This window comes from Apodemus sylvaticus, chromosome 23 (assembly GCF_947179515.1).
Source record: "Apodemus sylvaticus chromosome 23, mApoSyl1.1, whole genome shotgun sequence".
Classification (NCBI taxonomy): Eukaryota; Metazoa; Chordata; class Mammalia; order Rodentia; family Muridae; genus Apodemus; species Apodemus sylvaticus.
Window position 1 is genome coordinate 9,570,168 of NC_067494.1, and position 26,669 is coordinate 9,596,836.

At 44.5% G+C, this 26,669-nt stretch overlaps 1 protein-coding gene and 1 long non-coding RNA gene across 3 annotated transcripts in view; one reads left to right on the forward strand and one right to left on the reverse strand.

Annotated features, from left to right (window-relative positions):
- Window positions 1-3,030: 3,030 nt before the first annotated feature.
- On the reverse strand, window positions 3,031-6,259 carry Ccn2 (cellular communication network factor 2). The gene is made up of 5 exons (XM_052169745.1): window positions 5,959-6,259; window positions 5,645-5,867; window positions 5,133-5,384; window positions 4,788-4,999; window positions 3,031-4,407 (listed from the first exon to the last, which is right to left on the reverse strand). Exons 1-5 carry the CDS (start codon window positions 6,019-6,021, stop codon window positions 4,111-4,113), a joined length of 1,047 nt encoding a protein of 348 aa, XP_052025705.1. The 5' UTR covers window positions 6,022-6,259; the 3' UTR covers window positions 3,031-4,110.
- Window positions 6,260-8,277: 2,018 nt separating this feature from the next.
- Window positions 8,278-26,669, forward strand: part of LOC127674019 (uncharacterized) — a 29,723-nt gene continuing 11,331 nt past the window's right edge. For both annotated transcript variants that reach the window (XR_007975265.1, XR_007975264.1), the window contains exons 1-2: window positions 8,278-9,456; window positions 11,702-11,844. This is a non-coding gene — a long non-coding RNA (uncharacterized LOC127674019). The remainder of the gene's footprint in view (window positions 9,457-11,701; window positions 11,845-26,669) is intronic.

Here is a 26,669-nt window from a genome sequence, read left to right on the forward strand (position 1 = left end):
ATAGAGACAAGGACCTGAAGGTTATATGTGACTTTTATGTAATATGCTTGCATGTCTAGTTGACAAACAATGGACTTGTGGTGGCTAATATTGATTCTTAACTTGACTTGGTCTACTCTTGACCCAAGTAGCTCTTCCCTACTACATAATGCAGATTTGAATTATGTTTTGGATTATATTATAATAGTTATATTATATTTTGGTTACCTGCCTTTTTTTTACCTTTTGTCCTCTTGGCTGCTGCATCTGATCCCCCCATTTTAACACCTCTCCCCTCTTCCTTTCCTCTTTCCTGGAATGGTTCAGGGTCATGTTCACTCTGGGCTCTCCCCGATGCCCCTGCCTCTGGCTGTGTGCTCTCTCTTCTACCTACAATAAACCTTCTCTACCATACCTAGGAGCAGATGTATCTTTTCTTTTTTTTTCTTTTTTTATTCATCAGGCACCAAAACCAGAAGGTGGGTTATGCTAACCAGAAGGACTCTGTACCAGGTAGGGACTGGGGGATTCTGGGAAAAGCAGGCAGGCAAGTCCACTTTGATATGTTAAATAGCGCCTCAGTCTTTTGTCCTGGGTTTGAGGCCTAACAACAGAATCTAGACTCATCAAGACAGCTGCCATAGTTTCAGTGGTCCTCTTGGTATACCAGAGAACGGGGAACACCAACTGAGGAATGTCCTCCATCGGATTGGCCTGTGAGCATATTGTTAAGGGAATTGCTTGATAACCAGTTGATATAAGAGGGTCCAGACTCTTGGGGTGGTACCATCTCTGAGTGGTAGTCTGGGATGTGTAGGAAAGATAGACGAACAAGCCCAGGGACACAAGCAAAGTGAACACCGTTCCACAAGGTCTCTGCTGAAGTTCCTGCCTCCAGGCTCCTGTCTTGAGCCCCTGCCTCAGCTTCCTCTGATGATGGGGCCATACACTGTAAGCTGAAATAAACTTTGTCCAGCCAACTTGGTTTTGGTCAGTGTTTCATTAGAACAACAGGATAGGTAGAGCAACAGGCCTCTGGGTATGCTTGAGAGAGGCTAGATTAGGTTAAATGAGATGGGTATATTCACCTCAGTTGTGGGCAGTCCCTTTGCATGGGACATGGTCTGGTCTCAAAATGAATAAACACAAATGTGCTAGCTGACCACTCTAGCATTCATCTCTCGCTGAAACTTGACAGCTGCCTAAAGCTTCTACCACCTTGACTACCCCCTCCCCGACAGACTGTGACCTTCAACTGCGAGCCACAATAAATCCTTCCTTCGTTCCTTCGTTCCTTCGTTTGTTCCTTCCTTCCTTCTTTCCTTTCTTTCTTCCATCTTTCCTTCCTTCCTTCCTTCCTTCCTTCCGTTGCTTTTGTCAAGACGTTTGCTACAAAAAGCAGTAAGACAAGGAAGTACCCAATAAGCCCAGTCTCCTAAGTAGCTGGGAGCACAGGCCCGTGTCACCATGCTCAATTTCCTATTTGTACCCCAGTCTTCTTTCTTAATGGCTCTTGACCTGACTGGCTCAATTTTGATTCCATTTTTAAGTGTTTGAATCTTGTCTCATTAATGAGAGTTGTACTGGAGTTGTACAAACCCCTACCCATGTCCACAACTGTTCTCAAATCTGCTGCCATCCTAGCCAGCGCCGGCTGTTTTCCTGAGACCCCTCTTGTTCTCAAAACATCACATGTTCCCTTCTTTTCCTTTTTCCCACGAGTGTTGACACAACTCAGGCCCCTGGGTGGTTGCCGATTTGTCTCCATTACTATGTCAGGGTCAAGGGTGTCTTGTCTCCTAATTTTGTTACATACTGCTCATGGGAGTTTGGTTATGCAATTTGCTTACTGTTTCTGTGTGCAGATTTGGAAATGTCTCAAAGTCCCTCCTCCCCACAGCTTTGTCTTCCCCCACAATTCTTTGATTCCTTTCAGGAGTTATACTTTCTCCATGGCTGTTTTTCATTGTGCTTGGGCATCAGTTGATGGAAAGGAAATGGGAGGCAGCAATGTACTGTTTGTGTACCCCCCGGGTGTTTATTTGGGGTAGCGGCTGCCGTCGCCAGTGTTGCCGCATGCCCGTGAGGGTGCACCCTAAACCCCAGTGTTGTGACTAGGAATACTTTTCTCATGGGAAGTTTTTCATTTGGTTTGTGGTGTGGGCACTGTTTGTAGAATGTCTCCGCATTCAGGTGTATTTTTGTCTCTCTGAGTGACTACAAGATTGCTAACCGTCCCAGGACAGGTTGGTCTGTCTGCGGCGTGTTTTTCTCTGGAACCCACAGCTATCCACATCTAGGGAAAGAAAATGCCTCTGGGGTGTTTGTGATTCTGTTTGTCTCACTAGTCAGTGACAGCCAGGCATATCCTATATCATTTCTATATCAAGGGTTCTTGAAGAATTTAATGTTGTCACCTATAAACTATTTTGGTAACGTGGGGCAATAGGGTGGAATCGACTTCAAATAAAAACCATTTTCAATTAACGTTAATGGATAGAAAATTGACTTATGCTATCTTTTATATTTGCCGTGAGTTTCCATAGCAATAGAAAAATAAAATTTGTGCAATAAAACTTATTATCTGGTTTCATTTTAATGTGTAGGTTAGAGTATGCTTCCCGATTAACAGTCAGGTCTTCAAGTTCAGCACCAGAGCTGTCGTCAAACACACAAGCTAATATTTAAACAGTTTCTCCATGTTAGGCACACATTAATCTGTGATGTGAAAGGTATAAATTAGCTTTAATGTCCAGATGTACCAATGCCAAAGGGACTGGGTGACGTATGCTGGGGTGGGGGTTGGGGGGGAGGGGGGTTGGAGTCAGCTGCACAGAGCTGAACCTCAAGTATTCCTTAAGTAGACAACTGATATGCTTACCTGCTTGGTTCAGTGTAAGAAATGCTTATGCAAAATTCTATGGATTTCATATGATTCATGCATATCAAAGGTATGTAAGCTTCTTAGTGAATTGCCTTAAGATAAAAATGAACTTCCTGCTTACACCCAGGAAAACCCAAGAAAAGTTTATAAGAATGAACAGTCAAGCCTTTCATATAAAAAATATATATACTTTATTTTCAACTAGAAAGGTGCAAACATGTAACTTTTGGTCACACTCTCAACAAATAAACTGCCTCCCCACCAAACCAGTCATAATCAAAGAAGCAGCAAGCACTTCCTGGTGGAAATCTGACCAGTTACCCTGAGCCAGCCTTTTTTTTTTTTTTTAATAAAGACCACTTGTTCACCAACAGTGATGTTACCACATTTCCAACTAGAAATCTGACTTCCGATGCGTTGCTTTAGCATCCACACACCGTTTGTTCTGACAGACAGTCACTCAGGTTACAATTTCCACTGCAGTATCGCCTTTGTTTTGAATCACAGGCAAGCTTTATGTCCTACCTATGGTGTTTGGAGTTTGAGGCTATCAGTTTAAAAATCCCAAAAGCACTTAAAACAAAAACAAACGGCTTTAAATTAACTTAGATAACTGTACAAATATATATAATATATATATCCACAATATTTACAATATCAATAAAAATCTGGCTTGTTACAGGCAATCAATCTTGCTTGCCCCCAAGCCGTCCAGTCTAATAGACAGGGTTCTGACTCCTGTCAAGTGTCTTTGGAATCAGAATGTCAGAGCTGAAACCGCTGTTCTTAAAGAACAGCTGGACTCAGCCTCATCTAGTGGAGGACACACGCCCAGCTCTTTGCTAGAGCAGGTCTGTCTGCAAGCATGCTATAATTTCCCTCCCTTTGTTACACTCCAAAAAGTAGGTACCTCGCTGCTTTTAAAACGGCCTCAGATAATACCTGTCTTTCTCCTGGCATCTCCACTGTTCCAGGAGACTCACCTCTGTGTGCGCTCTGGCACTGTGCGCTAATGAACAACTGTCAAGTCTAAACTGTCTCGGAAACCAGTGTCTGAGACTGACAGACTATCTGTATGACAATGACATAACATTCTCACTTCAGTGGGATGTTTTCTCCCACAGCAGTTAGAAACACGGATTTAAATTAATGTGCTACTGCAATCATTTTTTTTTTAACAGAAGAAAATGAGATGTAACTCAGTTCAAGTTATAGTCTAACGAGTCCAGGTCTCTTACTCCCTGGCTTTACGCCATGTCTCCGTACATCTTCCTGTAGTACAGGGACTCAAAGATGTCATTGTCCCCGGGACAGTTGTAATGGCAGGCGCAGGTCTTGATGAACATCATGTTCTTTTTCATGATCTCGCCGTCGGGGCATTTGAACTCCACTGGCAGAGTGGTGGTTCTGTGTGGTGTGCAGCAGCGGCCGTCTGTGCACACCCCGCAGAACTTAGCCCGGTATGTCTTCACACTGGTGCAGCCAGAAAGCTCAAACTTGACAGGCTTGGCGATTTTAGGCGTCCGGATGCACTTTTTGCCCTTCTAAGGAAGACAAGAAGAGAAACAGCCAATTACTACCATGGGAGTAGCCTTCCTCAAGTCTCTGTAGTCTAGCCCTGTGTCTGTCATCTGACTTGTGTTTATAGTCTGAGGGGAAGAGACTGGGAGTTTCATTTGCCAGTTTCCCAAAAATAGCCATGGCCTCATTTGGAGTGTCTTGAATTAACTAACACCATGGGGGAATTTTGTAGTGGAAAACTGGCGGCTGCTGTTACAGCATCTTTCATTCTGGCCAGACAGCTCCATAGTTAGACGTTTCTGGAGACAACTGGCCTATAATAACAAGGGAGGTGAGACAGCCCCCTTTGGTTTTCTTCCCTGTCATTCTGTAAAAAATGAGTGATTAGGGGCAGAGTAGGTACCTTAATGTTTTCCTCCAGGTCGGCTTCACAGGGTCTGACCATGCAGAGGCGACTCTGCTTCTCCAGTCTGCAGAAGGTATTGTCATTGGTAACCCGGGTGGAGATGCCCATCCCACAGGTCTTAGAACAGGCGCTCCACTCCGTGGTCTGAACCAGGCAGTTGGCTCGCATCATAGTTGGGTCTGGGCCAAACGTGTCTTCCAGTCGGTAGGCTATGAAAGCAGAACACACAAACACAAGGTAAAACATCCGGATAGGACAATTTCCCCTTAGCTTCGTGTACTTGGGCATTGGCCCTGAAGTTGGAGAGAATGAATAACAGTAACTTAGAAAAAGACGACTCACCAGCTAGGGCAGGGCCAACTGCTGTGCGGTCCTTGGGTTCATCACACACCCACTCCTCACAGCATTTCCCGGGCAGCTTGACCCTTCTAGGGAAGGGGCAGTCAGGGCTGGGTAGGCGCACGTCCATGCTGCAGAGGGGCACGCAGCCCACGGCCCCATCCAGGCATGTGCATTGGTATTTGCAGCTGCTTTGGAAGGACTCACCGCTGCGGTACACCGACCCACCGAAGACGCAGGGTGCACCATCTTTGGCTGCAGGAGAGGAAGACAAAGTTGTAGAGGTCAGGCGAAGGGTCCCGGGGGTCTGAACAGCTAGCTATATCACTGTACATGTCAGGGTGGTGAACTAGGGTCAGGACTGCAGGGGGCCGGTTGGAAGCAGCTGCAGACAAGGGCTTTTCTTTTTCTAGAGGGCATCACGCTGGACTTGAGAGAGGTGGTGGTCCAACACCAAAAGGTGAGGGCTCGTCCCGGGGTCGGGGTGAGGGCTGGAATGGGGCTGCGGGTCTTACCAGTGCACACGCCGATCTTGCGGTTGGCGGGGGAGCCGAAGTCGCAGAAGAGGCCCTTGTGGGGGTCGCAGGGGTCACGCTCCGTGCACAGTTCTCCCAGCTGCTTGGCGCAGACGCGGCAGCAGCCGCAGCCGTCCAGCACCAGGCTCACGCCGGCGGGGCAGCGCGGCGGCGCTTCGGCTGCGCACTGACACTGCGCGCTGCAGTCCTGGCCGGTAGCAGGCTGCGGAGAGGAAGGGGAGGGCGGTCAGTCTGCGCTCGGTCGCAGCTCACTCAGCCCTCCCTCCGTCCCTTCCGTCAGTCCCGGAGCTTACCCGGGTGCAGAGGGCGAGGAGCACCAAGGCGAGACTGATGGGACCGGCGACGGAGGCGAGCATGGTCGGGGCGCGGCGGGAGGACGGACAGCGGGGTGCAGAGGCGACGAGAGGCGCGGCCGGAGCCTGGACTCGGACTCGGGGTGGAGGTTGGTGTCTGGACGCTCCAGGCGGTGGCGTCTGGGGTTGTCGGCTGGGCTCGGGCTGCTGCGTCTGGAGGAGGTCGGTCTCCTGGGGTCGGAGCTGGAGTGGCTCTAGCTGAGTCTTCTTGGAGAGAAGAGCTGTGTGAGGCTGGGCGGGCGGCGCTGGCTTTTATACGCTCCTGGAGGCCGGCTCGCCAAAGAACTGAATGGAGTCCTACACAAACAGGGACATTCCTCGCATTCCTCCCCACCTTCCTGCCTCATCAACTCACACCGGATTGATCCTGACCCCTTGACACTCCACATTCCTCCGTCTGAAAAAGCTGGCACACTTTAGCTCGCCAGGAAAAAAAAAGGCTCTGTGTTTCCAGCACAACACCAAGAAGTAAAACTTTCTCCGTATCCTCTTTGCACCCCTCCCAGTGAAATATAGCTTAGAAATACATGGACAACGACCATTTCTCGAATCTTTTCTTCTTAAAAATAGCTTTGCCAGTTCTGACTACCGACATAAAAACTTCTCAAGACTCAAGTAGCTTCAGACAATTACCATGGGCCCCTAGAAATTAAAAAATATTTCCTTTTCATTGTTTTGGATTTTTTCTCCCTTTAAGGGACTGTAGTCTCTTGGTGTTCTACTGAGAGAGGGGTGCTTATAGCCATTTGAAATACCCACTCTCAGGCCCAGAATTCCTATGTGCAAATTTTGTATCTGAAATACAGGCATTTGATCTTTGGTTACTGGAGATATCCGGTTTTTTTGGTGGCTGAAAGATAAGAAAGCCAGGGCTCTGGGTAAGGATGCAGGTCCCTAGGGAGATTTTCAGCATCCTCTAGATCAGGACTTGTCTTCAGGGTCCAAGGAGGGAAGGGGAATAATAACTGGGCATGGAGTTTCTAGAAATATAAATTTATGAGTTCAGATCAAATAGCTGTGTTCAGAAGTAAGTGTCAGGGAATAGAGTAGGAGAAGAAGCAGAAGGAAGGAGGCCAGTGGAGGGTTCAACTGTACTGAGGTCCAGGCTTGGATTTTTTTCTTATCCTAAAACCCATAAATTAACGATGTTGTTGGGGTTTGTTCTGTTTTGTAGTAACAAAAAAGCACTTGTTTACATAATCAGCAATACCATAAATGGCTTTATCTAGTTATAACCCGGCTATAAGCTAAGCATCAGTGCATAATATATTTTTACTGACTTCCCCAAGTGTCTACAAATGGGGACGAAGCCTCCTGCTGCTCATGTAGTTTGCAGGCCAGTGGAGGGAGGTGAAACCAAGGAAAGGACAGGTTTATCCCCTGCTTGCCTGTTGGTGTTAAATGGAAACAATGTACTGAAGTTTGTCTCTGTTTCTTAGCACTGCTACTCAGTTTCTGTAAGGACTCGTTTTATATACTGTGCATTCACTTAGGACCTGTGTTACTTATTCTCTCTCTCTCTCTCTCTCTCTCTCTCTCTCTCTCTCTCTCTCTCTCTCTGTGTGTGTGTGTGTGTGTATGTAGCTCCAATTCCCATTGTACGAAGAGAGATTCTAGGACCATCCCATGCTTTCCCTAAAGCTACATCATTTACCACTGGCCAAACCCAAGTCAGCTTCCTCTCATAGTCAGTGTTTCTTAGTATAAGTTTAAGGTGAGTGTATCTGCAAAGACTCATTTTGGAAACAACACACTATAGATTTATAACATGAAAGCAGCCCATTCAAGTTGGCCAGTTTTAAAACTTCTTCAGTCCACCCACGGCCAATTATCAGGGGTGGGGTGTGTGTGTGGGGGTTAGGGGAACTAACAACTGCAAGTAGCTTCCATATCATCTGCACACAATCACCTTGCTCAGCCAGTCACGTGCTGTACAGTGCAGTTACGCGTCAGCAGCGAACAGTGTGAGCGGCTTGAGGTGTGAGCGGTCTCTGCAGCAGGAAGGATTTCCAACATTGTTATTCAATGTTCTTTGCAAACATTCCTCAAAGAGAAGAGGCCCGAGAGTTCCTATTTAAGGAAAGAACATTCCAAATTATGTGAATAGCCACATGTGTATTATAGGCAACCTGGCCTCACACTTTTGCTGTCCTCTTTGATGACTTTTTTTTTTTTTAAGTCCAAACTATGTGGGAAGCCACAGTGAAATCTTTCAAGTCCTAAACTCTCCAATTATGTCTACCAGCAATGGTCAGAAAGGTGGGATGGTTGAGGAAGGGAGGGATGGGAAGGGCGAGCCTCATCTGAGGTGGGATGTGGGCTCTGTAGTGAGCGCTCTTGCTTGCAATGCAACAAGGGATCCAGGAGAGCTGGAGCAGTCTCAGCAACCACAAGTCCACCTGAGAGCCTCCAATGGCTCGCTGCATCCAGGGGGCAGGCTCAGTCACAGGGGCGGTGAGTGGCTGGGCTTTTTATAACTGACTAACGGGCTGTGTTTTTAGAGAGGCCATTCATAAAGCTCAGGGAAGTCACCCGACTCCCATTTATAAAATGAAGATACGTTTCAGTTTGGTTGCTCTCAGCGAGGAGTCACCATCTTAAACTTCCCAGGAAATAGATGCTTTATGTTTTAACTTTAATTTTCACCTCTCTTTTTTCCTTCCCTGTCCCCAACTTCCTCCCTTTGCCTTTCTCCCTTCCATCTTTCATTTAGAGTACAGTATCATCATACACTACTGTTAAAAATGCCAGCATTAGAATATTAGGTTATAAAATAAAATTCACACCTCCAGTTCTCAGTAATTCCAGTTAGTTCCAAATGGGCGGTTTTAATATTGACTAAGAGGAACTAGCGTATTGAAATGTACAGCCCACCCCTATGAAAATCTCCCGAATACACTGTGCATTTCAAATGTAGCTTGGAGCTTTATGATCAAATCATTCGAAAGGGCGAAGACAGAAGACGGCCTCTCCACACATCTGTAGACAAGAGAGGACAGAAGGAGAAGGGTGTGTGACAGAGGACATCCAAGACATTCACAGACTGGAAAGTATGTTTTTATTCTGATGCAGATCATTAAGTGGCAGGAAATCCAGAAGGAAAGACTGACACACCGGTGTGGGTCCGTGCCCTGGGTCCGTGCCGTGGCACCTGAATTCTTACACCCTTATAAGTGACTCAGCAAATGTTTGTGTGTACCTGGGTGGTGAAATGAATGTAGCAGCTTCTTACAACTTCATCCAACTCTGCCCTATCCCAACCTTTTTGATTGACAGCAGGTCAGAAATGGGAGAGACAAGACCTTGAAATCATATGCAGAAGAAAGGTGTTGTTTGGCTTCTAAGCAGGGGTTTAGTTAGCAAGTGACTTCAAGAGAACATGTCTACCCCAACCAACCCTCCCAGTAGAGGAGGAATTCACTATGGTGGCCACTTAAGGTATGTGTGGGTGAGATGGGGCACCCTGGATGCAGGTCTTTTGCTTGAGTCTTGTACAATGTTTTCTGCCCTCTCTGCAAAGGTTACTTGATCACCTATAAGACAGAGAGAGAATCCAGCAGAACTACAGCAAGACCAGACTTACAGTGTTTGAGTACCTAAGGAAGGAATCTTGCAGATTTTCAATTTTCAGTTGTAGACATGTTCTTGTAAAAGCAAGCTGGAAGTCAGTGCCAGCCCTCAAAGAGGAAATCAAAAGTTCCCGAAAAACATACGGTGGGGATGTGACTCAGAGCCCAAACCTACAGGTGACACATGAGGCTCTCAGCCTCGTAGGAAGTATGTCCCTAGCTGGATAAGGGCATCTGGAAACGGTCTGATTTTTCCCAGGATCCTTAGGGAACCGGCTTCCTGGTGTTCCTGGTGTGTCCTAGGTTCAGTCATGTAAATGAATTCCACCCCCACCCCCAAGAAAAGTGGGGTAGGGGGAATATGCCAGAGTCTTTTTGAAAAATAGTAAAAAATATTTTTCTAAAACCCTCGGGGAGCCTGGCTTGGTTTCCTGGACCTATTTGCTTCAGGTGAAGTTTAAGGAGTGTGCCCTCTCATAGAGAGTTAGAAGTGGAGAGGAAGCATGGGTGTTTGCTATGGAAATTACATTCATTGCTTTCCGGCTTTTGCTCCTTTTATAATGAATTCTCTAATTTTCTTAGGATATTTTCAGCCGCAAAGGTATTGGTCAGAAGGCAATTACTCTGTGTGGTGGTTTGTTTTACATTTGCCTGCTCCTTTCCTTGCTAGAACTTGTCATCTGGGCTAGAGGAGGAAAGGGAGAATACTTTGTGTCTTAATGAGGTACTGCACTCCCCACATCTCTCTTAAGTTAGACTGGATTTGTTCTCTCAGCTGACGCTAGCCCTGTGCTAACAGAAGGTGGCGGTAGAGAGCACACGCGTTGCTAGCCCCTAGCTTTCTCTAATAGGTAGCAAGTTGAATGCACTGAGAACAGGGGAGAATCTGACCCTCTTTTCCAATTGAACTAAGTGCAATATGAAATGTGATAGGTTATGCAAATCTAGAAGGGAGATACTCATTTACTAAAATGTGTACTTTGGAGGGACTAATCAATAGATTCAGGAGGAGCAAATTGAGATGGAGTATTTATTCCAAGGAACGGGAGTAAATGAAAGTAATAGGAGACCACTGATACATGAACACACCCCAAAATTTTGGTGCGGTGTGGGATAAATTTAGTCAGAACCCCATCAGTTCACCCCTGGAAACGTGCCTGGGGTCTGAGCCCTGGACTTGCAATGCCAGGGGTCCCTGGATTAGGTATATGGTTTATACCCGACATTTACCAGCCCAGGGGACCATTCTCTTTGGGGGAATGCCCGTGGGGAGTCACATGTTAAAAGCTGAGCACACTAAATAAGGCTTTTAGAGGAGGTATCTTATCTCCTAGATCAAAGCTATTACCATATGTAAAGAAGAAAATAGCATTCTGCTTAGACAGGCATATCAGATGCCGCACAAGTGAACGGATGCCTCGTGCTTCGTTTCATTTCTTGTTCAAAAGCATGATTCAGATTTTATTTGATCAACTAGAATACTCCTTAAAGCTCTCGGTGCATGGAATAGATATCAGAAATCTACAAAGCCCTTTGCCTACACTGTTAATTTAGTTTAGTTACATAGCCCAAGCTGGCTACACAGCTCGGGCTGGCGTTGAACTGTCGCTCCTCTGGTTGTAGGCTCCAGAAGCGCTATGGTTATAGGGAAGTCTAACACCTGCTTCTCAACATGCAGCAGTTACTTCAGCTTTATTAAAACCCTAGGAGGTATTATTCTTTCTATTTTATAGGGATGGGAATTAAGGTGCAGTGATGTTCACACGACATGACTGTAGCTAGAGTTGGCACAGTTATGTGTGAACTTGAATTCGGCTTTTCTGAGAACAGTACCCTGGCCCTTGCTTCCGGACTTGCTTTCCATCTCATTCTATATACAGTGTCTGTCCTTCAGATAGTTATCTCAGATTCTCTTAAACTTTTGAAACACTCATCCAGAGAGGCACGTAAAACACCTCAGGCATGCTGGCACGATACTCTGTTACGTTGGTGTGTCTGATAAATGTGAAGTCAAAAGATGATGGCCACTGGCCTATATTTAGAAGAGAAATTTGGACACAAAGATGCGTTTGTTTTCATTGTTACCAACTAAGTTGTGTGACTTCTCTTTGTAGACAAATGTGCTGCTTCTTATCCACCGATGAACCAATGCAGCCCAACCAAGAAAGAGGAATTAAGATGAGGCCTGGGATCCCAGAGGCTCACACCAGGATGTACGCTGCTGTGATGTCAGCTTTATCCCAGGTTGGAAAGAAAGGTCTGTGCCCGGCACTGTGCTGACATGTTTAGGCTGAGAATGGGACCAACCACAGACATCATAAAAAGCCCTTAAATAACCATTCACTGATAAGCTGCCATTATGAATAACTATGAAAGAGGGTGGCAGAAGTGTTGTCCATGGTCAACATGGGCTTTTCGTGAGAGGCCCTCAGTAGACACACCCCTGGATGTCACGCATGCTGCCAAGTACTTGTAGGAACTTGTCCTCACTGAAAATGCCCTTTCCTTAAACCAGGTACCTTGAATGCATCGTTGACTCAAAGCTTCTGCCCTCTCCCCTTTGGGTGTGGACATGGCTTTGAACCATGTCTCGGTTCATGTTGTTAATGGAATGATCTCTGTGGTAACTGTGTGTGGCAAGGTTTGAGAGTGTCGTCTAGGAATGGCAGGCTCATGAGGAGGGAATTTTCTCAGTGACTCATGCCTGTGTGAGAAAGTGAACAACTGTAGCATTAAGTTTCGTCTAACCGTGGACTTACGAATGTCTGAACATATTCTACCATGAAGGTATTTCTTCCATGTAAACAGTACATGCTAATTTGGCCCAAACAGATCTCTTGGACTGTTGTCACCACTTTTAAACTCATCTGTGCTGGGTTTTATTAATCCCATTTTGTCCTGCTGTTTCCATAGGTAGCTGATTCCCGAGTCTCCATTGGTTTGTTTCCAACCCTCTAGGTGAGCAAGGGAGCAGCCTGCCAGCTTCAGATAGACTTTGAAGCACTCTTACTTTGCAGTGGTGCTGGGTACTGCTGCGGCCAAATGATCCCATTCTGGCTTGGACCACTTTCCACACCAGTCCCTCCCTCCCATACCAGTCAAGTAGATTTTTCCTGGCCAGCTTCTGAAGTAGCTGTCAGAAGGGGGAACCACAGGATAATGGTGGTACAGCATCCGTCTCTCATATGTTCTCATTTTACTCCATGAAACCTGGTCTTAATCTCAAGTGGACTCCAGAGCTCCAAACACTTATTTTTCTCATGCATTATAGCCAACTTTCCAAGAAAGGAAAAAGGTTTTATGTTGAGCAGAAATGGTATCTGGAAGCCATTTTTTTAAAATTTTATTTTTTTATTATTTTTGGTCCACAGTAAGTGGTAGGGTGAGGGGAAATCTTAGGTTCTCTCTCTCTCTCTCTCTCTCTCTCTCCCTCTCTTTCTCTCTCTCTCTTTCTCTCTCTCTCAAACACACACACACACACACACACACACACACACACACACACACGTGATGGAGAGAGATCCTCTCTTTTAAAAGAGACCCCACCTTTTTAAAAAAGGTGTTTAGACTAAAGCCAGATAAAGTAAAGTTGACTCATATTTAATTAAGCAAGAGTCTAAAAACAATTCTAGTTTCAAAATTCTAGCATGAATTTTGTGACTTGAAAAAAAATCACTTTGTAGTTTGAATCAGTTTGTAAAGTGAGTTTCCAATATAAATCAGCAAGGCCAACTTTCTCTTATTATTTCAATAAGAAGAGACAAGAAGAGAATTTATCTAAAACCAGAACCTAATTTGTATTTCTCTTTCCCATTGCTTTAGGAGAAACCGAATTTGTGTATATAAATGTATGTGTATATATGTGTGTTTGGGTGTATATATGTGTGATAATAAGTTTATGGCTCACAATTTAACCACTTTTTATGTATGATGTGAAGCTTCTGAATATTAATTTATTTATTCATTCATTTATTGTATATGAGTACACTGTAGCTGTACATATGGTTGTGAGCCTTCATGTGGTTGCTTGCTCCGGCTCAAAGATTTATTTATTATTATATGTAAGTACACTGTTGTCTTTAGACATACCAGAAGAGGGTATCAGATCTCATTTTGGTTGGCTGTGAGCCACCATGTTGTTGCTGGGATTTGAACTCAGGACCTTCGGGAGAGCAGTCAGTGTGCTTACCCGCTGAGCCATCTCTCCAGCCTGCTTCTGCAGTTTGTTTAGGTCTTTTCTCTTTTGCTGAACTTCCCCTCCTGCTCTCCTCCTTCTCCTCCTCTTCTTCCTCTTCCTCCTTCTTCTCTACCTTCTCTTCTTCCCCTTCTTCCTTTTCCTCTGCCTCCTCCCTCTCCTTCTTGTCCTCCTCCTTGCCCTCATCTTCCCAGTCCTCCTCCTCCTCCTCCTTTCTATTCAGTCATCAATTTGCCACAGGGGGAGCATAGTTTTGGAAAGAAGAAATATGGTTTTATGTCTAAAATACCTAAGCAGTTTTTGTTTGTTTTGTTTCCTTACAAAGAAGGAATATTTATGGTAAAATATAACAAGTTAGGTCATTCATTGTTACTTCTTAAGTTTAGTAATTTTGTGATAGTAGCAGATACAGTATGTAGAGAGTATTTGTGTGCAACATGGAGGACATATGTGTATACGTGTGAATGTGTCTTGTGTATGTGTTCATGCGTGAGTGCATGCGTGTATAATGTGAATGTGCGTGTGTGGTTTATGTGTGCATGTATATGTGTGTCTTTGAAGGAGAAAATACACTGCTCTCTGTTTACCCTCCAAAGCACCTGACAGTGGATACTGGGGAATGGGCTGCCCAAGTATCTGATGACAAATTATTTTGGGGCATGTCTGTGAGAGTGTCTCCATAAAAGATTAACATGTGTGCTACAGGATTGCGTAAAACAGCAGGCTCACCCCTACTGTTGGGACCCCTGTAGCCTGCTGAGAATCGGAAGGCTGAGAAGCTGAGTTTATCCTTCCTCTGCCTGATGCTACAGAGTGTGGGCCTCTTTTGCTATGGATCCCAGACGTTCACGTCTTCAGATGCAATCTGGGACCCGCATGGTGGCTCTCTGGCTCCAGGCCTTCAAGCTGGCATCATGTCTCTAGCAAGCTGGTGGGTCTGGAGACTGCCCAGCCTCTGTAACCACACCAGTATCAGGTCAGCTTCTCTTGCTGGTTCGATTTCTCACATCCAGACTCCAGCCACCATCTTCTTTTACCAGGTAACAACAACAGATGTAAGACTCGGGGAGCCTTAGCTTACCGGAGAGTCCCCCTGAGTGAACAACGTGGAGATGGGAATCGATGCAAAAAGCAAGAGAAATTTTATTTAATCCAGCATGCTGGGGTCGCCCTGCACATGGGGAGGGAACAGTCCTCAGGGCAGCTGCCATTAGGCACAATGTGATTGGCAGAACAATGTTACCTTTACACTAATTGGTTGTTAGGGAATGAGGTAGGTGGCCAATGGACTCTGGGCCTTCCCTAGCCACAGGGGCATCCCTGTGGTGTGAGGAATATGATTTAGCCTCTCCCTTCTGGAGGGGCAAGTGTTCCATGACCTTTCCAGAGTTCCTGAGCTGACCCTTTCACAGGTAGCCATTCGAACTCACTTCCAGGTTCCTGTTGCCAGCTCCCGCTAATCCAGCTCTGCCTCCCCTTAAATTGCCTATCTGCTCCTGCAAGCTAAACCAGTCAGACCTGCACTACCCCCCTTAGTCTGCATTGCCTATCCCCCCCCCCCCCCCCCCCCACTGGCCCTACTTGCTGGAGTTCAGTACTTGGTCTGAATCGAGACTTTCCTCTCTTGCTTCTTCCTTTTTTCCTCATGAGTGCATGGTTTGAGTTCCTTCTCTAAGACTCAGTAGTTTTCGTCAGCAATCTATTATTAGCCACTTTGGCATTTTCCTCCCAACATTTTTTTTCCCTAGCCATCCTCATGTTTTAAGGCTCCCTCCTGAATGAGACCAGGAGATGGGAACAGTTCCAGCTCTGATGAATGTATGAATGTATGTATGTATGAATGTATGAATGTATGTATGTATGAATGTATGAATGGATGTATGTATGAATGTATGAATGGATAGTGGGAACCTCAGCTCCATTCACTGCTTTTTATACTTCGCAACTGTATCGTTCAGTTTTTCAATGGTTTCCACATGGGAGTATTACAATGTAAAGCACTCAGCTGGCCACAGTGGCATACCTGTTTAAACAGAGCACTGCAGGGGCAGGGGAGTGGGAGGGGAGGGGCAGGAGGGGAAGGGGAAGGGGATGGGGGAGGAGAGGCAGGCAGATCTTTTTGACTTTGAAGTCAGCCTGTTCTACATACCAACTTCCAGTGCAGGGCTTCTCAGCAAAACCCCTTGATGAATAAATAAATACACTTTAAGCAATCAAAATAAAAAGTTCCTTTCTTCAGTTGCACTATGACGGTCCAGTGGCCACATATATCTAGTAATTATCATACTGAACCCTTTGGAGAATTTTCTGTTGATGCAGAGTTCAAACAGACATCTTGGACTTTGGGTCTGCCATCTTCCTGTCTCCTGTAAAAATGATGCCTGTTCCTTCTCTCTCGTGTTTCTTAATTCATCTTTCTCTATTAGATGCTGTTTCTCGACCCATGGAATATTCTCTACCTAAAAGAGACTTCTCCCACAAAGATGTCTTCTCTTTCACCCTCACATTCCTTTAGACTAGTGGTTCTCAACCTTCCTAATGCTGAGACCCTTCAGTGCATTTCTTCACATTGTGGTGACTTTCAACCATAAAATTATTTGTGTTGCTTCTTCATGGCTGCCATTTTGCTAACGTTATGAATGTAAACATCTGGTATGAGACCTCCCAGAGGGGTTACGAATCACAGGCTGAGAAACACTGATTTAGATACTGTTAAAGTCATAGACTCCCATGGCACATGCATATAGATACTCAGGGAGACCTTATATTTACTGTCTCCGAATAATCATGTTTATACTACAAATTGCCACCAAACTACCTCTCCACGGCCACCCCTGCCACAGTCCTTTTAGGCATGTGATGACTTGATCTTGCTGTGATGGCATTTGAGTCCGGTTCTCACCATCTCTGACCTTTTCTTTGGTCCCTTTGTGTGCCTGTTGGGGACAGCCCTGGGCTTGTATTTTGATGCTAATTTCACTCCTCAGAGGGGCTGCAGATGAGGTGTTGCCTTGTGAACTTTCTCCCCACCTTAATTTTTCAAATAAAGGCTTGAGCCAATGATTGGGCAGGAGGAAGTGGGAGGAGCTGAGAGTCTAGGGGAGGAGCGATGGGAAAAAACAGGAGGGGAAGGAGCTACCCCCAAGAAACAGAGGGGCATCAGAGGGAGAGAAGTTCGTGGCCTGGAGAAATCGCAAGTTATATGGGATAATATAGATGGAACAGAGAAGTGTAGTGGGAGGTCACCCATTCTAGGCTTTTAGCTTGTTTTGTTAACTGATTGAGTTGAGCTTTCTTTTACCAGGGAACTGGGTTGGAAACAAAGTAGCAACATGGACCCATTTCCTTCTGCAGATCTTTGATATGGGTAACTCATAATCTTTTATCCTTAGTTGTATTCTTCTACTGCTGTATTGTTGATAGTACCCTGTTCTCTGGATTCAGCAGAAACTCCACTCTTAATTCATCTGTGCGCTTAGCAGTACAGAATGTCTTACATAGATCTATTTGTCTGTCTGTCTGTCTGTCTGTCTATCTATCTATCTATCTATCTACCTACACACACATACAACACACAACACACATATACTTTTAGTTATCTTTACTAGTCTACATTTTACAAAATCATGGGCTTCGTTGTGATAGAGTAATTGTATGTGTAATGGCCTTTTGCCTTATCATTTTTAATGCTTCTCCATAGGCTGGGGATGGGGATCAGGGGTAGAACACTTATCCTATGTGGTGGTTTGGATGAGAATGCTCCCCATAGGCTAATAGACTCGAATGTTTGGTTCCCAGTTGGGTGGAACTGTTTGGGAAGGATTGTGAGGTGTGGTCTTTTTGGAAGAGATGTGTTAAAGCCCTACACCAATCCCAGTTTCTCTCTCAGCTCTCTGCCTTATGATTGCAGTATCAAGATGTAAGCTCTCATCTATTGCCCCAGCACCATCCCCACTTGCCTGGTGCCTTGATCCCCATCATGGTGGTCATGGACTCACCCTCTGAAGCCACATGGCCCCTACAAACTCTTTTGTAGGTTACTTTACTCGTGGTGTCTTACACAGCAATAAAATAACTAAGACATCTAGCATGCATATAATCCCAGGATCAAGCCCCAGCACCACAAAATAAAAAAAATTTCATTATCTCTTCCTCTCTTAATGGTCCCTTCCTTTTTCTAAGTAGTCACTATGAGTCTAGATTCTGACATTATTTGTATGAGTCGACTTATTTAACTTAATATGATTATCTTTATCATTCATTTTTTTCCAAATTGCAGAATGTAGTTGCTCTTAGTGGCTGAAAAGTTCTCCAGTGTGTGTGTGTGTCAGTATCCATATCTCTGTATGCATGTGTCTGTGTGTGTCTTTGTGTATATGTATTTTCACACACTCTCCCATTTATAAAAACTGTTGTCTTATTTTGTATTACAAACCATTCTTTCAGGTTCAGAATTTGCCAATATGTGCTATTTTTCATTCGCATCAAATTTGTGATATTCTGATATAATAGTTGTAGCATTTAAAACATTTCCTGCATAGCTTTAGGATGAAACATGACCTAGCAACCTTTTATCATTTTTTAAACAGAGTGGAATTTATAGAAGATGGTTACAAGGCAAAACCTTTTTGAAAGATTTGGAGGGAATCAGGTAGAAAAATTTCTTCAGTTTCAAGATATGAAAGACCACAGGGGAGCTTCCTGGGAAATCATTGCCCTTTAAAAAAGTTTTTTTTTTTTTTTTTTAATGATTTAAGGTATTTCTTAGAAGCTGATTTCTGAGAAGTTATGAATAACTTCTCACATAGCATTGAGTATAAACAAATCTACCACTCAGTGCATTCCTTATATAAAGTTTGGGAACTGGCCTGAACCTTACATTATTCTATGAATAGTCTATATTTAGTTAAGAACACATACTTAAAGGTCTTAGGAATTTTGGTGCTTTACAATAACTGCATATCAGTCTGGAAGTAAGTATTTTGTGTTTATTGATTGCATTAAATAGATTGTTTGGGGGACTTTGTGTTCACACCTGGGAAGGTTGTGCTTCTCCAAACATTAGAGAATACAGAATACTCAAGCCGTCACTTATTAAAGTGACTATGTCTAAAGTGGATAATATCACTAGTACGTGTTCAAGGAAAACTGCTGACTGCCTGACGGGCTGGTGGAATTTTTAAGTCTGGTGGTGTGGTCTGTCTAGGAGAGCTAAGCATAATACTTCAAGTTATCAGTGTCCCGTAGATTCCTCTGCTCACTGTTCCTCTCATGGTGATTTCTACTGCAATCTCCCTCCTATCTCTCTGCTGCTGGCCAAGCTGGCCTCCCTCATCTGTTCTTCAGCTCTCGCGCTCTTTCTTTCTATGGCTTCCAGACTGATCTCATGGCTTTCCTGTAGCCAGATGACATTGGTCTTTATACCCTGCCACTTGGAACCCGACAAGGGCAGAACTGAACTGCTCCTCCCACCAGCTCTAGAAGAAGCTCTGTGCCACGTGTATTGATGCCACTTGGTGAGTGTGTTTTGGGTATCAATAGACCAAATGCATTGTCAATAATGATGCTGTCAGGCACTTGGCTCTGAATAGACCAGTCATTTGACCAGTGTGCTCAGAAAATTAAGTGGAAAAAAAAATCACCTAGAATTATAACAGCTCAGAGACAGAAGATGACATAAAAGGAAGCGAGAACTGAAAATGTAAAAATGCACACTGGACTATCTAAGTCAGGTTGCACATTATCATTTCAAACTACTTCTACTGTGAGTCCTTGTGTTTAGTGGCAGATCCTTGCTTTCTGTCGAGGGTTTTGTTTTGCAGAAGCCCTTGCAATACACACTGTGTGTGAAGACAGCAGACCAAAGGGATGTTGGAGATCATTTGGTAGGAATATGGAACCACTCACTTGAGAGTATACAAGGTGGGTGGGTCTCAGTGTGCAGACTCCTGAGAGCCTCTGACCACCAGTCTTTCCACACTTCCCACCGTTCTCCTAGCAGCCCTCTTCAGGAAACAGCCATTCCCCCGTGGTGGCTGGCTTCCTCATATGGTATAGATTCTCATGTTTCCCTTTGACTACTGCTTCTGGAGGAAGGCAGGTATGGTCACAACACTGGCCTCCCTGAAACCTACGGGAGCTGTCTTCATTTGTGTGAGGATGCAGGTTGAGCGTCTGTGATCTGAAAAAATCACACTGGCAAACCTGAAATCTTTCAGCACTGACAAGACAGGAACAAGTGGAAAATTCCATACCATGAAAGCAGTTCACGCATAAGGTTATCCACAACACTGTTTAAGATGGCTGAGAGGTAACTTGTCTGATGTGCACATAAAAAGGGAAACAGAAACATTCTAAATACAGAAATTCCCCAACTGAAAACCTTCCTTGTCTCAGAACTTTAGAGATACTCTGCTGGCAGTGGCTGACACTCTCAGGTGATCCACACAGGAGTGGCTGCGCAGGTTCAGGGTGAGCCTTTCACCTGAGCTCACAAGGCTACCTCCCTGTCACAGACGCAGGGTCGGGGTTGTGGAGGAAACACCACACAACAGCTAAGCACAGAGGCTGAGGACCTTTCCAGACCTCTACATACCCCCAATTCATCAGCTTCCCAGACACCGTGACACTCTGTGTAAAGTAGTGACCATGTGGTGGTCTCTTTGCATTTGTCAGGGAATATGTGTGTCAAGATGAGCAAAGCACGAATTTTTCTGAAAGTTTAAATACCTGCTTAGTGTTTTTGATAAAGTAGTATGTGAATGAGCACACAATTCTTCAAGCAAACAACAAAATATAGCGCCTTGTCACAATAGATGTATTATCATTTATAGTAAATGAACGTGTTAGGAGAATATGAAACAGAAAGCCTAAACTCAGGAACAATCGTTGCCACAGTATAATGTGCACTTTTGTTTAACTATATAATAAAATCACAGTTTTTGATGGTTAAGCTTTCTTGGAAGAAATTTTTTTACCAGCTAATAATGTACATGTTCCTTTCTTCAAACCTGTGTAAACATTACTAATTTATTATTTATCCAGTGGAGATCTAAGTTTAAAAATCAAATTAAAATCTTTATGTTAACGAAGGTACAGGGTTCATTGAGAGTCTAAAATAATAGTGAACTGGTAGTTTACTCAACTAATAAAACATTTTCTGATATTCCCAGAAAACAAGTAATAGGTCATTATTTTTGAAACTGAAATACTGATTCATTAAAAAATAAGTTGTTTTGAAAACACAGGTCTACAGAAATGGTTCCGTGAGTAGGAGACTTGCTCAGTGAGCTCAGGGTGCTCAGATCAGGTCACCTACACCCAGGCAGGGCTGCAGGACCCAGTCTGTCCAAAGGACAAAGGACTGTCTGCTTTCAGTATAGTGAGAGACCGTGTGTACTGACTGGTTGGTTTTGTGTGTCAGCTTGACACAGGCTGGAGTTGTCACAGAGAAAAGAGCTTCAGTTGGGGAAATGCCTCCATGAGATCCAGCTGTGGGGCATTTTCTCAATTAGTGATCAAGGGGGGAGGGCCCCTTGTAGGTGGTGCCATCGCTGGGCTGGTAGTCTTGGGTTCTATAAGAGAGCAGGCAAAGCAAGCCAGGGGAAGCAAGCCAGTAAGAAACATCCCCCCATGGCCTCTGCATCAGCTCCTGCTTCCTGACCTGCTTGAGTTCCAGTCCTGACTTCCTTTGGTAATGAACAGCTATGTGGAAGTGTAAGCTCAATAAACCCTTTCCTCCCCAACTTGCTTCTTGGTCATGATGTTTGTGCAGGAATAGAAACCCTGACTAAGACACCGTGTCTTAAAACATAAGGCAGAGGGCAACAGAAGACATGGGGTGTTCGGTTTTGGTCTCTGCATGCAAATAGACAGCATGTATCCACGCATTAATGTGCCTGTACTACACACATATAACACAAAGAGGCAGACACATACACATACATACAAATACATATACATACAGACACACACAGAGAAACATGCACATAGACACACATATACAGACACACACATAGACACATACATACAGACACACACATAGACACACACACGCAACACACTTAGTTGTGTTGTTCATAACAAGTAGAATACAAGCTACAGCAGTATCTTATTTACTTGATTATGAATTTTCAGTTTCCTTCAAAACTTTTCAGAATACCCCAAATTTACATATAAGGTTACATAGCAATTGTGAGACAAGTGGAGACAGCTAACACGTCCTCCTGGGACAGGAACAATGACATTATCTCATCCCCAGCAGCAATGACATCATTTCATCCCCGGCAGCAATGACATCATCTCATCCCTGGAATGCTGTTTGAAAGAGGGTTAACTATAACACTGAGATAGCAGACCAGTGACTCAGAACAGTGGGGTTTGTCTCAAGAGATATCACGAGATATTTTTAGTTCCCAGAACTCCTTAGGCCGAGCTTGGGGTTGTTTCTATTTTCCCCACGTCTCTGCCGTATGTTTTGAGAGGTAGTAGGAATTGGTGTACATTGAATTTATCTTGGATATAAGATTTCTTTCCTCTAACACCCAGAGCTGTGTCTTACTTTAGATGAAGATCTATTTCTTTAACTACAGATAATGATAGTACAAGTTATATGTAAGGAAAGACCGAGGCACCCTTGCTTTGTGCTAGTTGAATCCTTTGATCATAAAATCATAGAAAAATTAAAAATATCATCATTATTACCATCACCACCACTGTCATAACTGTAATCATCATCATCATCATCACCACTACCGTCATCACTATAATCATCACCATCACCACTACCACCCTTACCACCATCATCACCATCATCACTACCACCACCACCATCATCTTCACCATCACCACCATCACCACCACCACCACCATCATCAGTTGGAGCCGTGTATGAAAGTCAAGGTGTGCATGTGGAGTTCAGTGGACAGTTTTCTAGGGCTGGCTCTCCTTCTCCACCTTGCTTTCAAGACATCGTCGTGAAACACACCATGCAGTCCAGGCTCCAGTAGCTTGTCTTTTCCTCTGATGTGTTTACATATACACGAAATCAGTAGGGCTCCTTCACTGAGCACATTATGAGAACGAACCTTGTAAGGGTGCAGTGTCGGGAAGGTGGGTCATTGTCATCAAAGAAGTGAGAGAACCAAGAACTGAACCAGAAGACGAAAGGGTTAAACAATGCAGAGTCCGTGTTCAGTGGACACATTAAAAACACTCAAGGACATGGGGAACGACAAACTGAAAATTCAGTGGTATTGATGTCTCTTGTCCCTTTAACTGAGCACTCATTTGATCAGAGGGCTAATATTTAAATCTTATTTTAAAATAAGAATGATTACAGGCAGTGGTGGCACACGCCTTTAATCCCAGCGCTTGGGAGGCAGAGGCAGGCGGATTTCATAGTTTGAGGCCAGCTTGGTCTACAGAGTGAGTTCCAGGACAGCCAGGGCTACACAGAGAGACCCTGCCTCGCAACAAAACAAAAAACAAAAACAAAACACAAAACTAAAATAATAATTAAAAAGTAACAAAGTTGAACTGCACTTCTCCTCACAAAAGAACGGAGAAGTATTTAACTGCATATTGTCAAGTGCTTTCTCCCTGATTTTGAAAGTAACACTGAGAACTTGGGTTTCAGGCGGTAGAAGGAAGACTGAGCGGATGCGGTGTGGCTTCCTGCTCTGGGAACCTCAAGGTAAGAAAGGAAGGACCAGGGCTGGCCTCAGCGGTAAACTACTTGCTGCTGGAGTCTGTGGACCCGGGTTCGGATCCTTGGTGAGCTGTTTAAAAACCAGGCTTGATAGCGCTGGTTTATACCCAGCCCTGCGGGGCGGGGGCAGAGACAAGCAGATTCCTGGATTTGCTGGCGAGCTATGCCCACAGCAGTGGCAAGTTCTGGATTCAGTAAAATACGGTGGAGGATTGATGGGGATGGTGGTAAAAGTCCAGGAACCCACTCAGGCTGAAATGATCCTGCCTTTTCAGGCACCATAAACTAGATGCTCGTTGGACATAACCAGCAAAAACAAACATTTTCACATTTCAGTCTCCTTCATTTGTCCTATAAAATTAAGAAATTATATGACCCGGGTTGGGGGCAGTTCTTTCCCCTGCTTTTGAGACCTTCCTATATAGCTGAGGCAGGCTTTGAACACGCAGCCCGCTCTCCTCCTCTTCCGGCATGCTTTAGTTAAGGCATGCACCATCACTCCGGCCTGACAGGGACCTCTAAGTGGGGGTCCTATGGCCTCTGCAGGCTATTCACTGTCTCTGTCTGCAGGAAGCTGGGGGGGGGGACCTGCTCTTAACTGCCTCAGTGCTCTCTCTCTCTCTCTCTCTCTGTCTGTCTGTCTGTCTCTCTCTCTCTGTTTCTGTCTGTCTGTCTCTGTCTGTCTGTCTGTCTCCCTCTGTCTTTCTCTGTCTCCATCCCCTCCCCCATCCCCTTTTACAGCATTATAATAGAAATTACATCAACCTTTGAGTTTCCATCTAGAACAATTATTTTTTTTCCCTTTAGCTCTAGGAGTATGTATTTCAAATGTAGTGTAAGTATATGAGTGCAGCGCTGAGCTGGCCCTGCCCTGTCTGCTGTCTGTAGACTTCCAGTTCTCTTTTCTCCTAGCCCCGCCCCTGCCCTGCCCTCCCCCCTCACTTTTCCTTTTCTCCCTTCCTTTGTTGTTCTTTGACTTTTTTTCTGCCTCTCCTCCCTTTTCCCTTTTCTTTCCTCTCTTCCTTTTCCTCCCTTCCTCAATTTCCTTTACACACTCTTGTCTTAGTTCCCTAGAGGAATAGCCCGTGAACAAGAGGGAAATAAATGGAGGAGATTGGTGTTTTTTTTTTTTTTTTTTTTTAATTATTATTATAAGGAAGGGTCAGCACCTTAGCTGGTCACATTCCCGCCTTGGTAGTTGGCCACTGGCTTTTCTGACTCAGGATCCGTGCCTGAGTTCTGGAGTCTGATCTCTTGAGGTCACTAAAATCAATGAATGAGTGAATGAATGAACGAATGAATGAATTCACTTCCTAGGAGAGGCATCACAGTGTGCCTGTGACTCTCATGCATACTGTTAGGTTATGGTAAGGATCGTAGAAATAGGAAAATAACATTATTATTTAGCAAAACATCACACATACACTGGTTTAATTCACAGTTGAGTTACCAACTTAAATTACTTAGCAATTACGCTTTAAAGAAAAGCTGTTGAACAGAGTAAGAAGTCCCTCAGTATGACATTAATTCTTAGACGATAATCTTCACGATTCACTCCAAGTAAATGAGTTTAAGACACGGATTGGATTCATTAAGCATATGATGAAGAGCTTGGGGATTTACATTCAAACATCTCCCCCAAATTAATCGTCATAAAGGCCATCCCACTTCCGAGACTGATTCTAAAGCTGGCAGTTCTTCTAGTTAGATATAGTCATAGAAACAAAGATGCACAGAGCAGGCGAAGTCTTCGGGGTCTTAGACGCTTTCTGAATGTCTAACAATGGTACCTACTGTACAGATGGCATCTTGCACAAGCACTAAGAGCCACTGCTGAGGCTGTTACAAGGAGCGGAAGGGGCTGGACTCGCCACTCCGGAAGTGTAGGGAGGGCTCTGCAGTGGGAACTCTGCCCTTCTTCCCTGTGTGAGGAAACTGGCTTCCTAGGAAGGATGTGCCTTGCGCAAAGCGGTAGATCCAGACAGAAAGTGGATGAGGCAGCTTCTGAACAATGCACCGTGCTGCTCTCTTCTCCTGACTGCTGCCTGCATCTTTCCTAATCAGGCCCTCTAGCTTTTGACTGTCCAGCTCCGCCCCTCCCTTCTGAACTTTTATTAGCCTGAGGCTAAGCACATAGGCAGATTTCCTAGGTCTAGAAACCTCAAGAAATCCAGTGTAGAACACAGGCCATTATCTGGATCGTAGAAAGGCTGATCAGAGATTTGGGTAGCCACGTGGCATTGGGGAAGGGCATAGGGCTTCCAGCAGTACTGGGGCCAGGGCATTGGTATATAACCTCAGGCTGTCAGTACGGACCATGTTTGCAAGTTCTAGGGTTAGGGACCACGTCCTAGGGACCTGGGAATTGAAGTTGTCATGAGTACCTATTTTCTGACCATTTTATGAGGAAGCTAACATTCATTGCCCAATAACTTTACATCCGTGTCACTTAGTGTTAAACTTAAAAAGTCCAATGTGTGCTATAAAAGAGGAAGAAATGACTAGAATCCTGGATCTAAAGAGACAACGAACCCACAGACGACATAGATATGACGGTTTTTAGACAGACTCAATCATGTCTATGATTAACATAAGAAGACAGAGCAAATAATGGACAACACACACAAGATGAAGAACTTCAGAGCATTGAAATAATCAAATAGATATTCTAGAATTGAGCTAGATCACTTAACATTAAAGATCTCGAACCTCTTGAATGTGCGGTTGTGTTTTGATCTATAAGACAGGTCAAAACAAAATACAGAAGCAGAATGAAAAATAAAATAGCATCACCCACCATAGGCACATGGTATACCAAACAACCTCTAAACCCACAGTTCCCTGGAAACGGAGCCTCTGCTTCTCATGGTGAGCCACATCTGTCTAGACCACGTGATACCTCGGCAAAGAGGCACAGACCATGTCAATTCCTGTGCTGCTTCAAAACATTTGTGTTTTCACGGGAATCTGCAAGATGAGGGGCTTGTTTGTTTGTTTGCTTTTTTAACTTTAAGTTTAACGGGGTAATATTTTTTCCTTAGATGCTCTCTCTGCCTAAACTTGACAGTTTTTGAAGAGAGAAAGGACAGCAGCACCCTGGAGGAGAGAACTGACTGGATCGAGTTCTCTTCCTGAAGGAAACAGTGCAAATTTTTAACCCACCAATGGTTCATGTTTT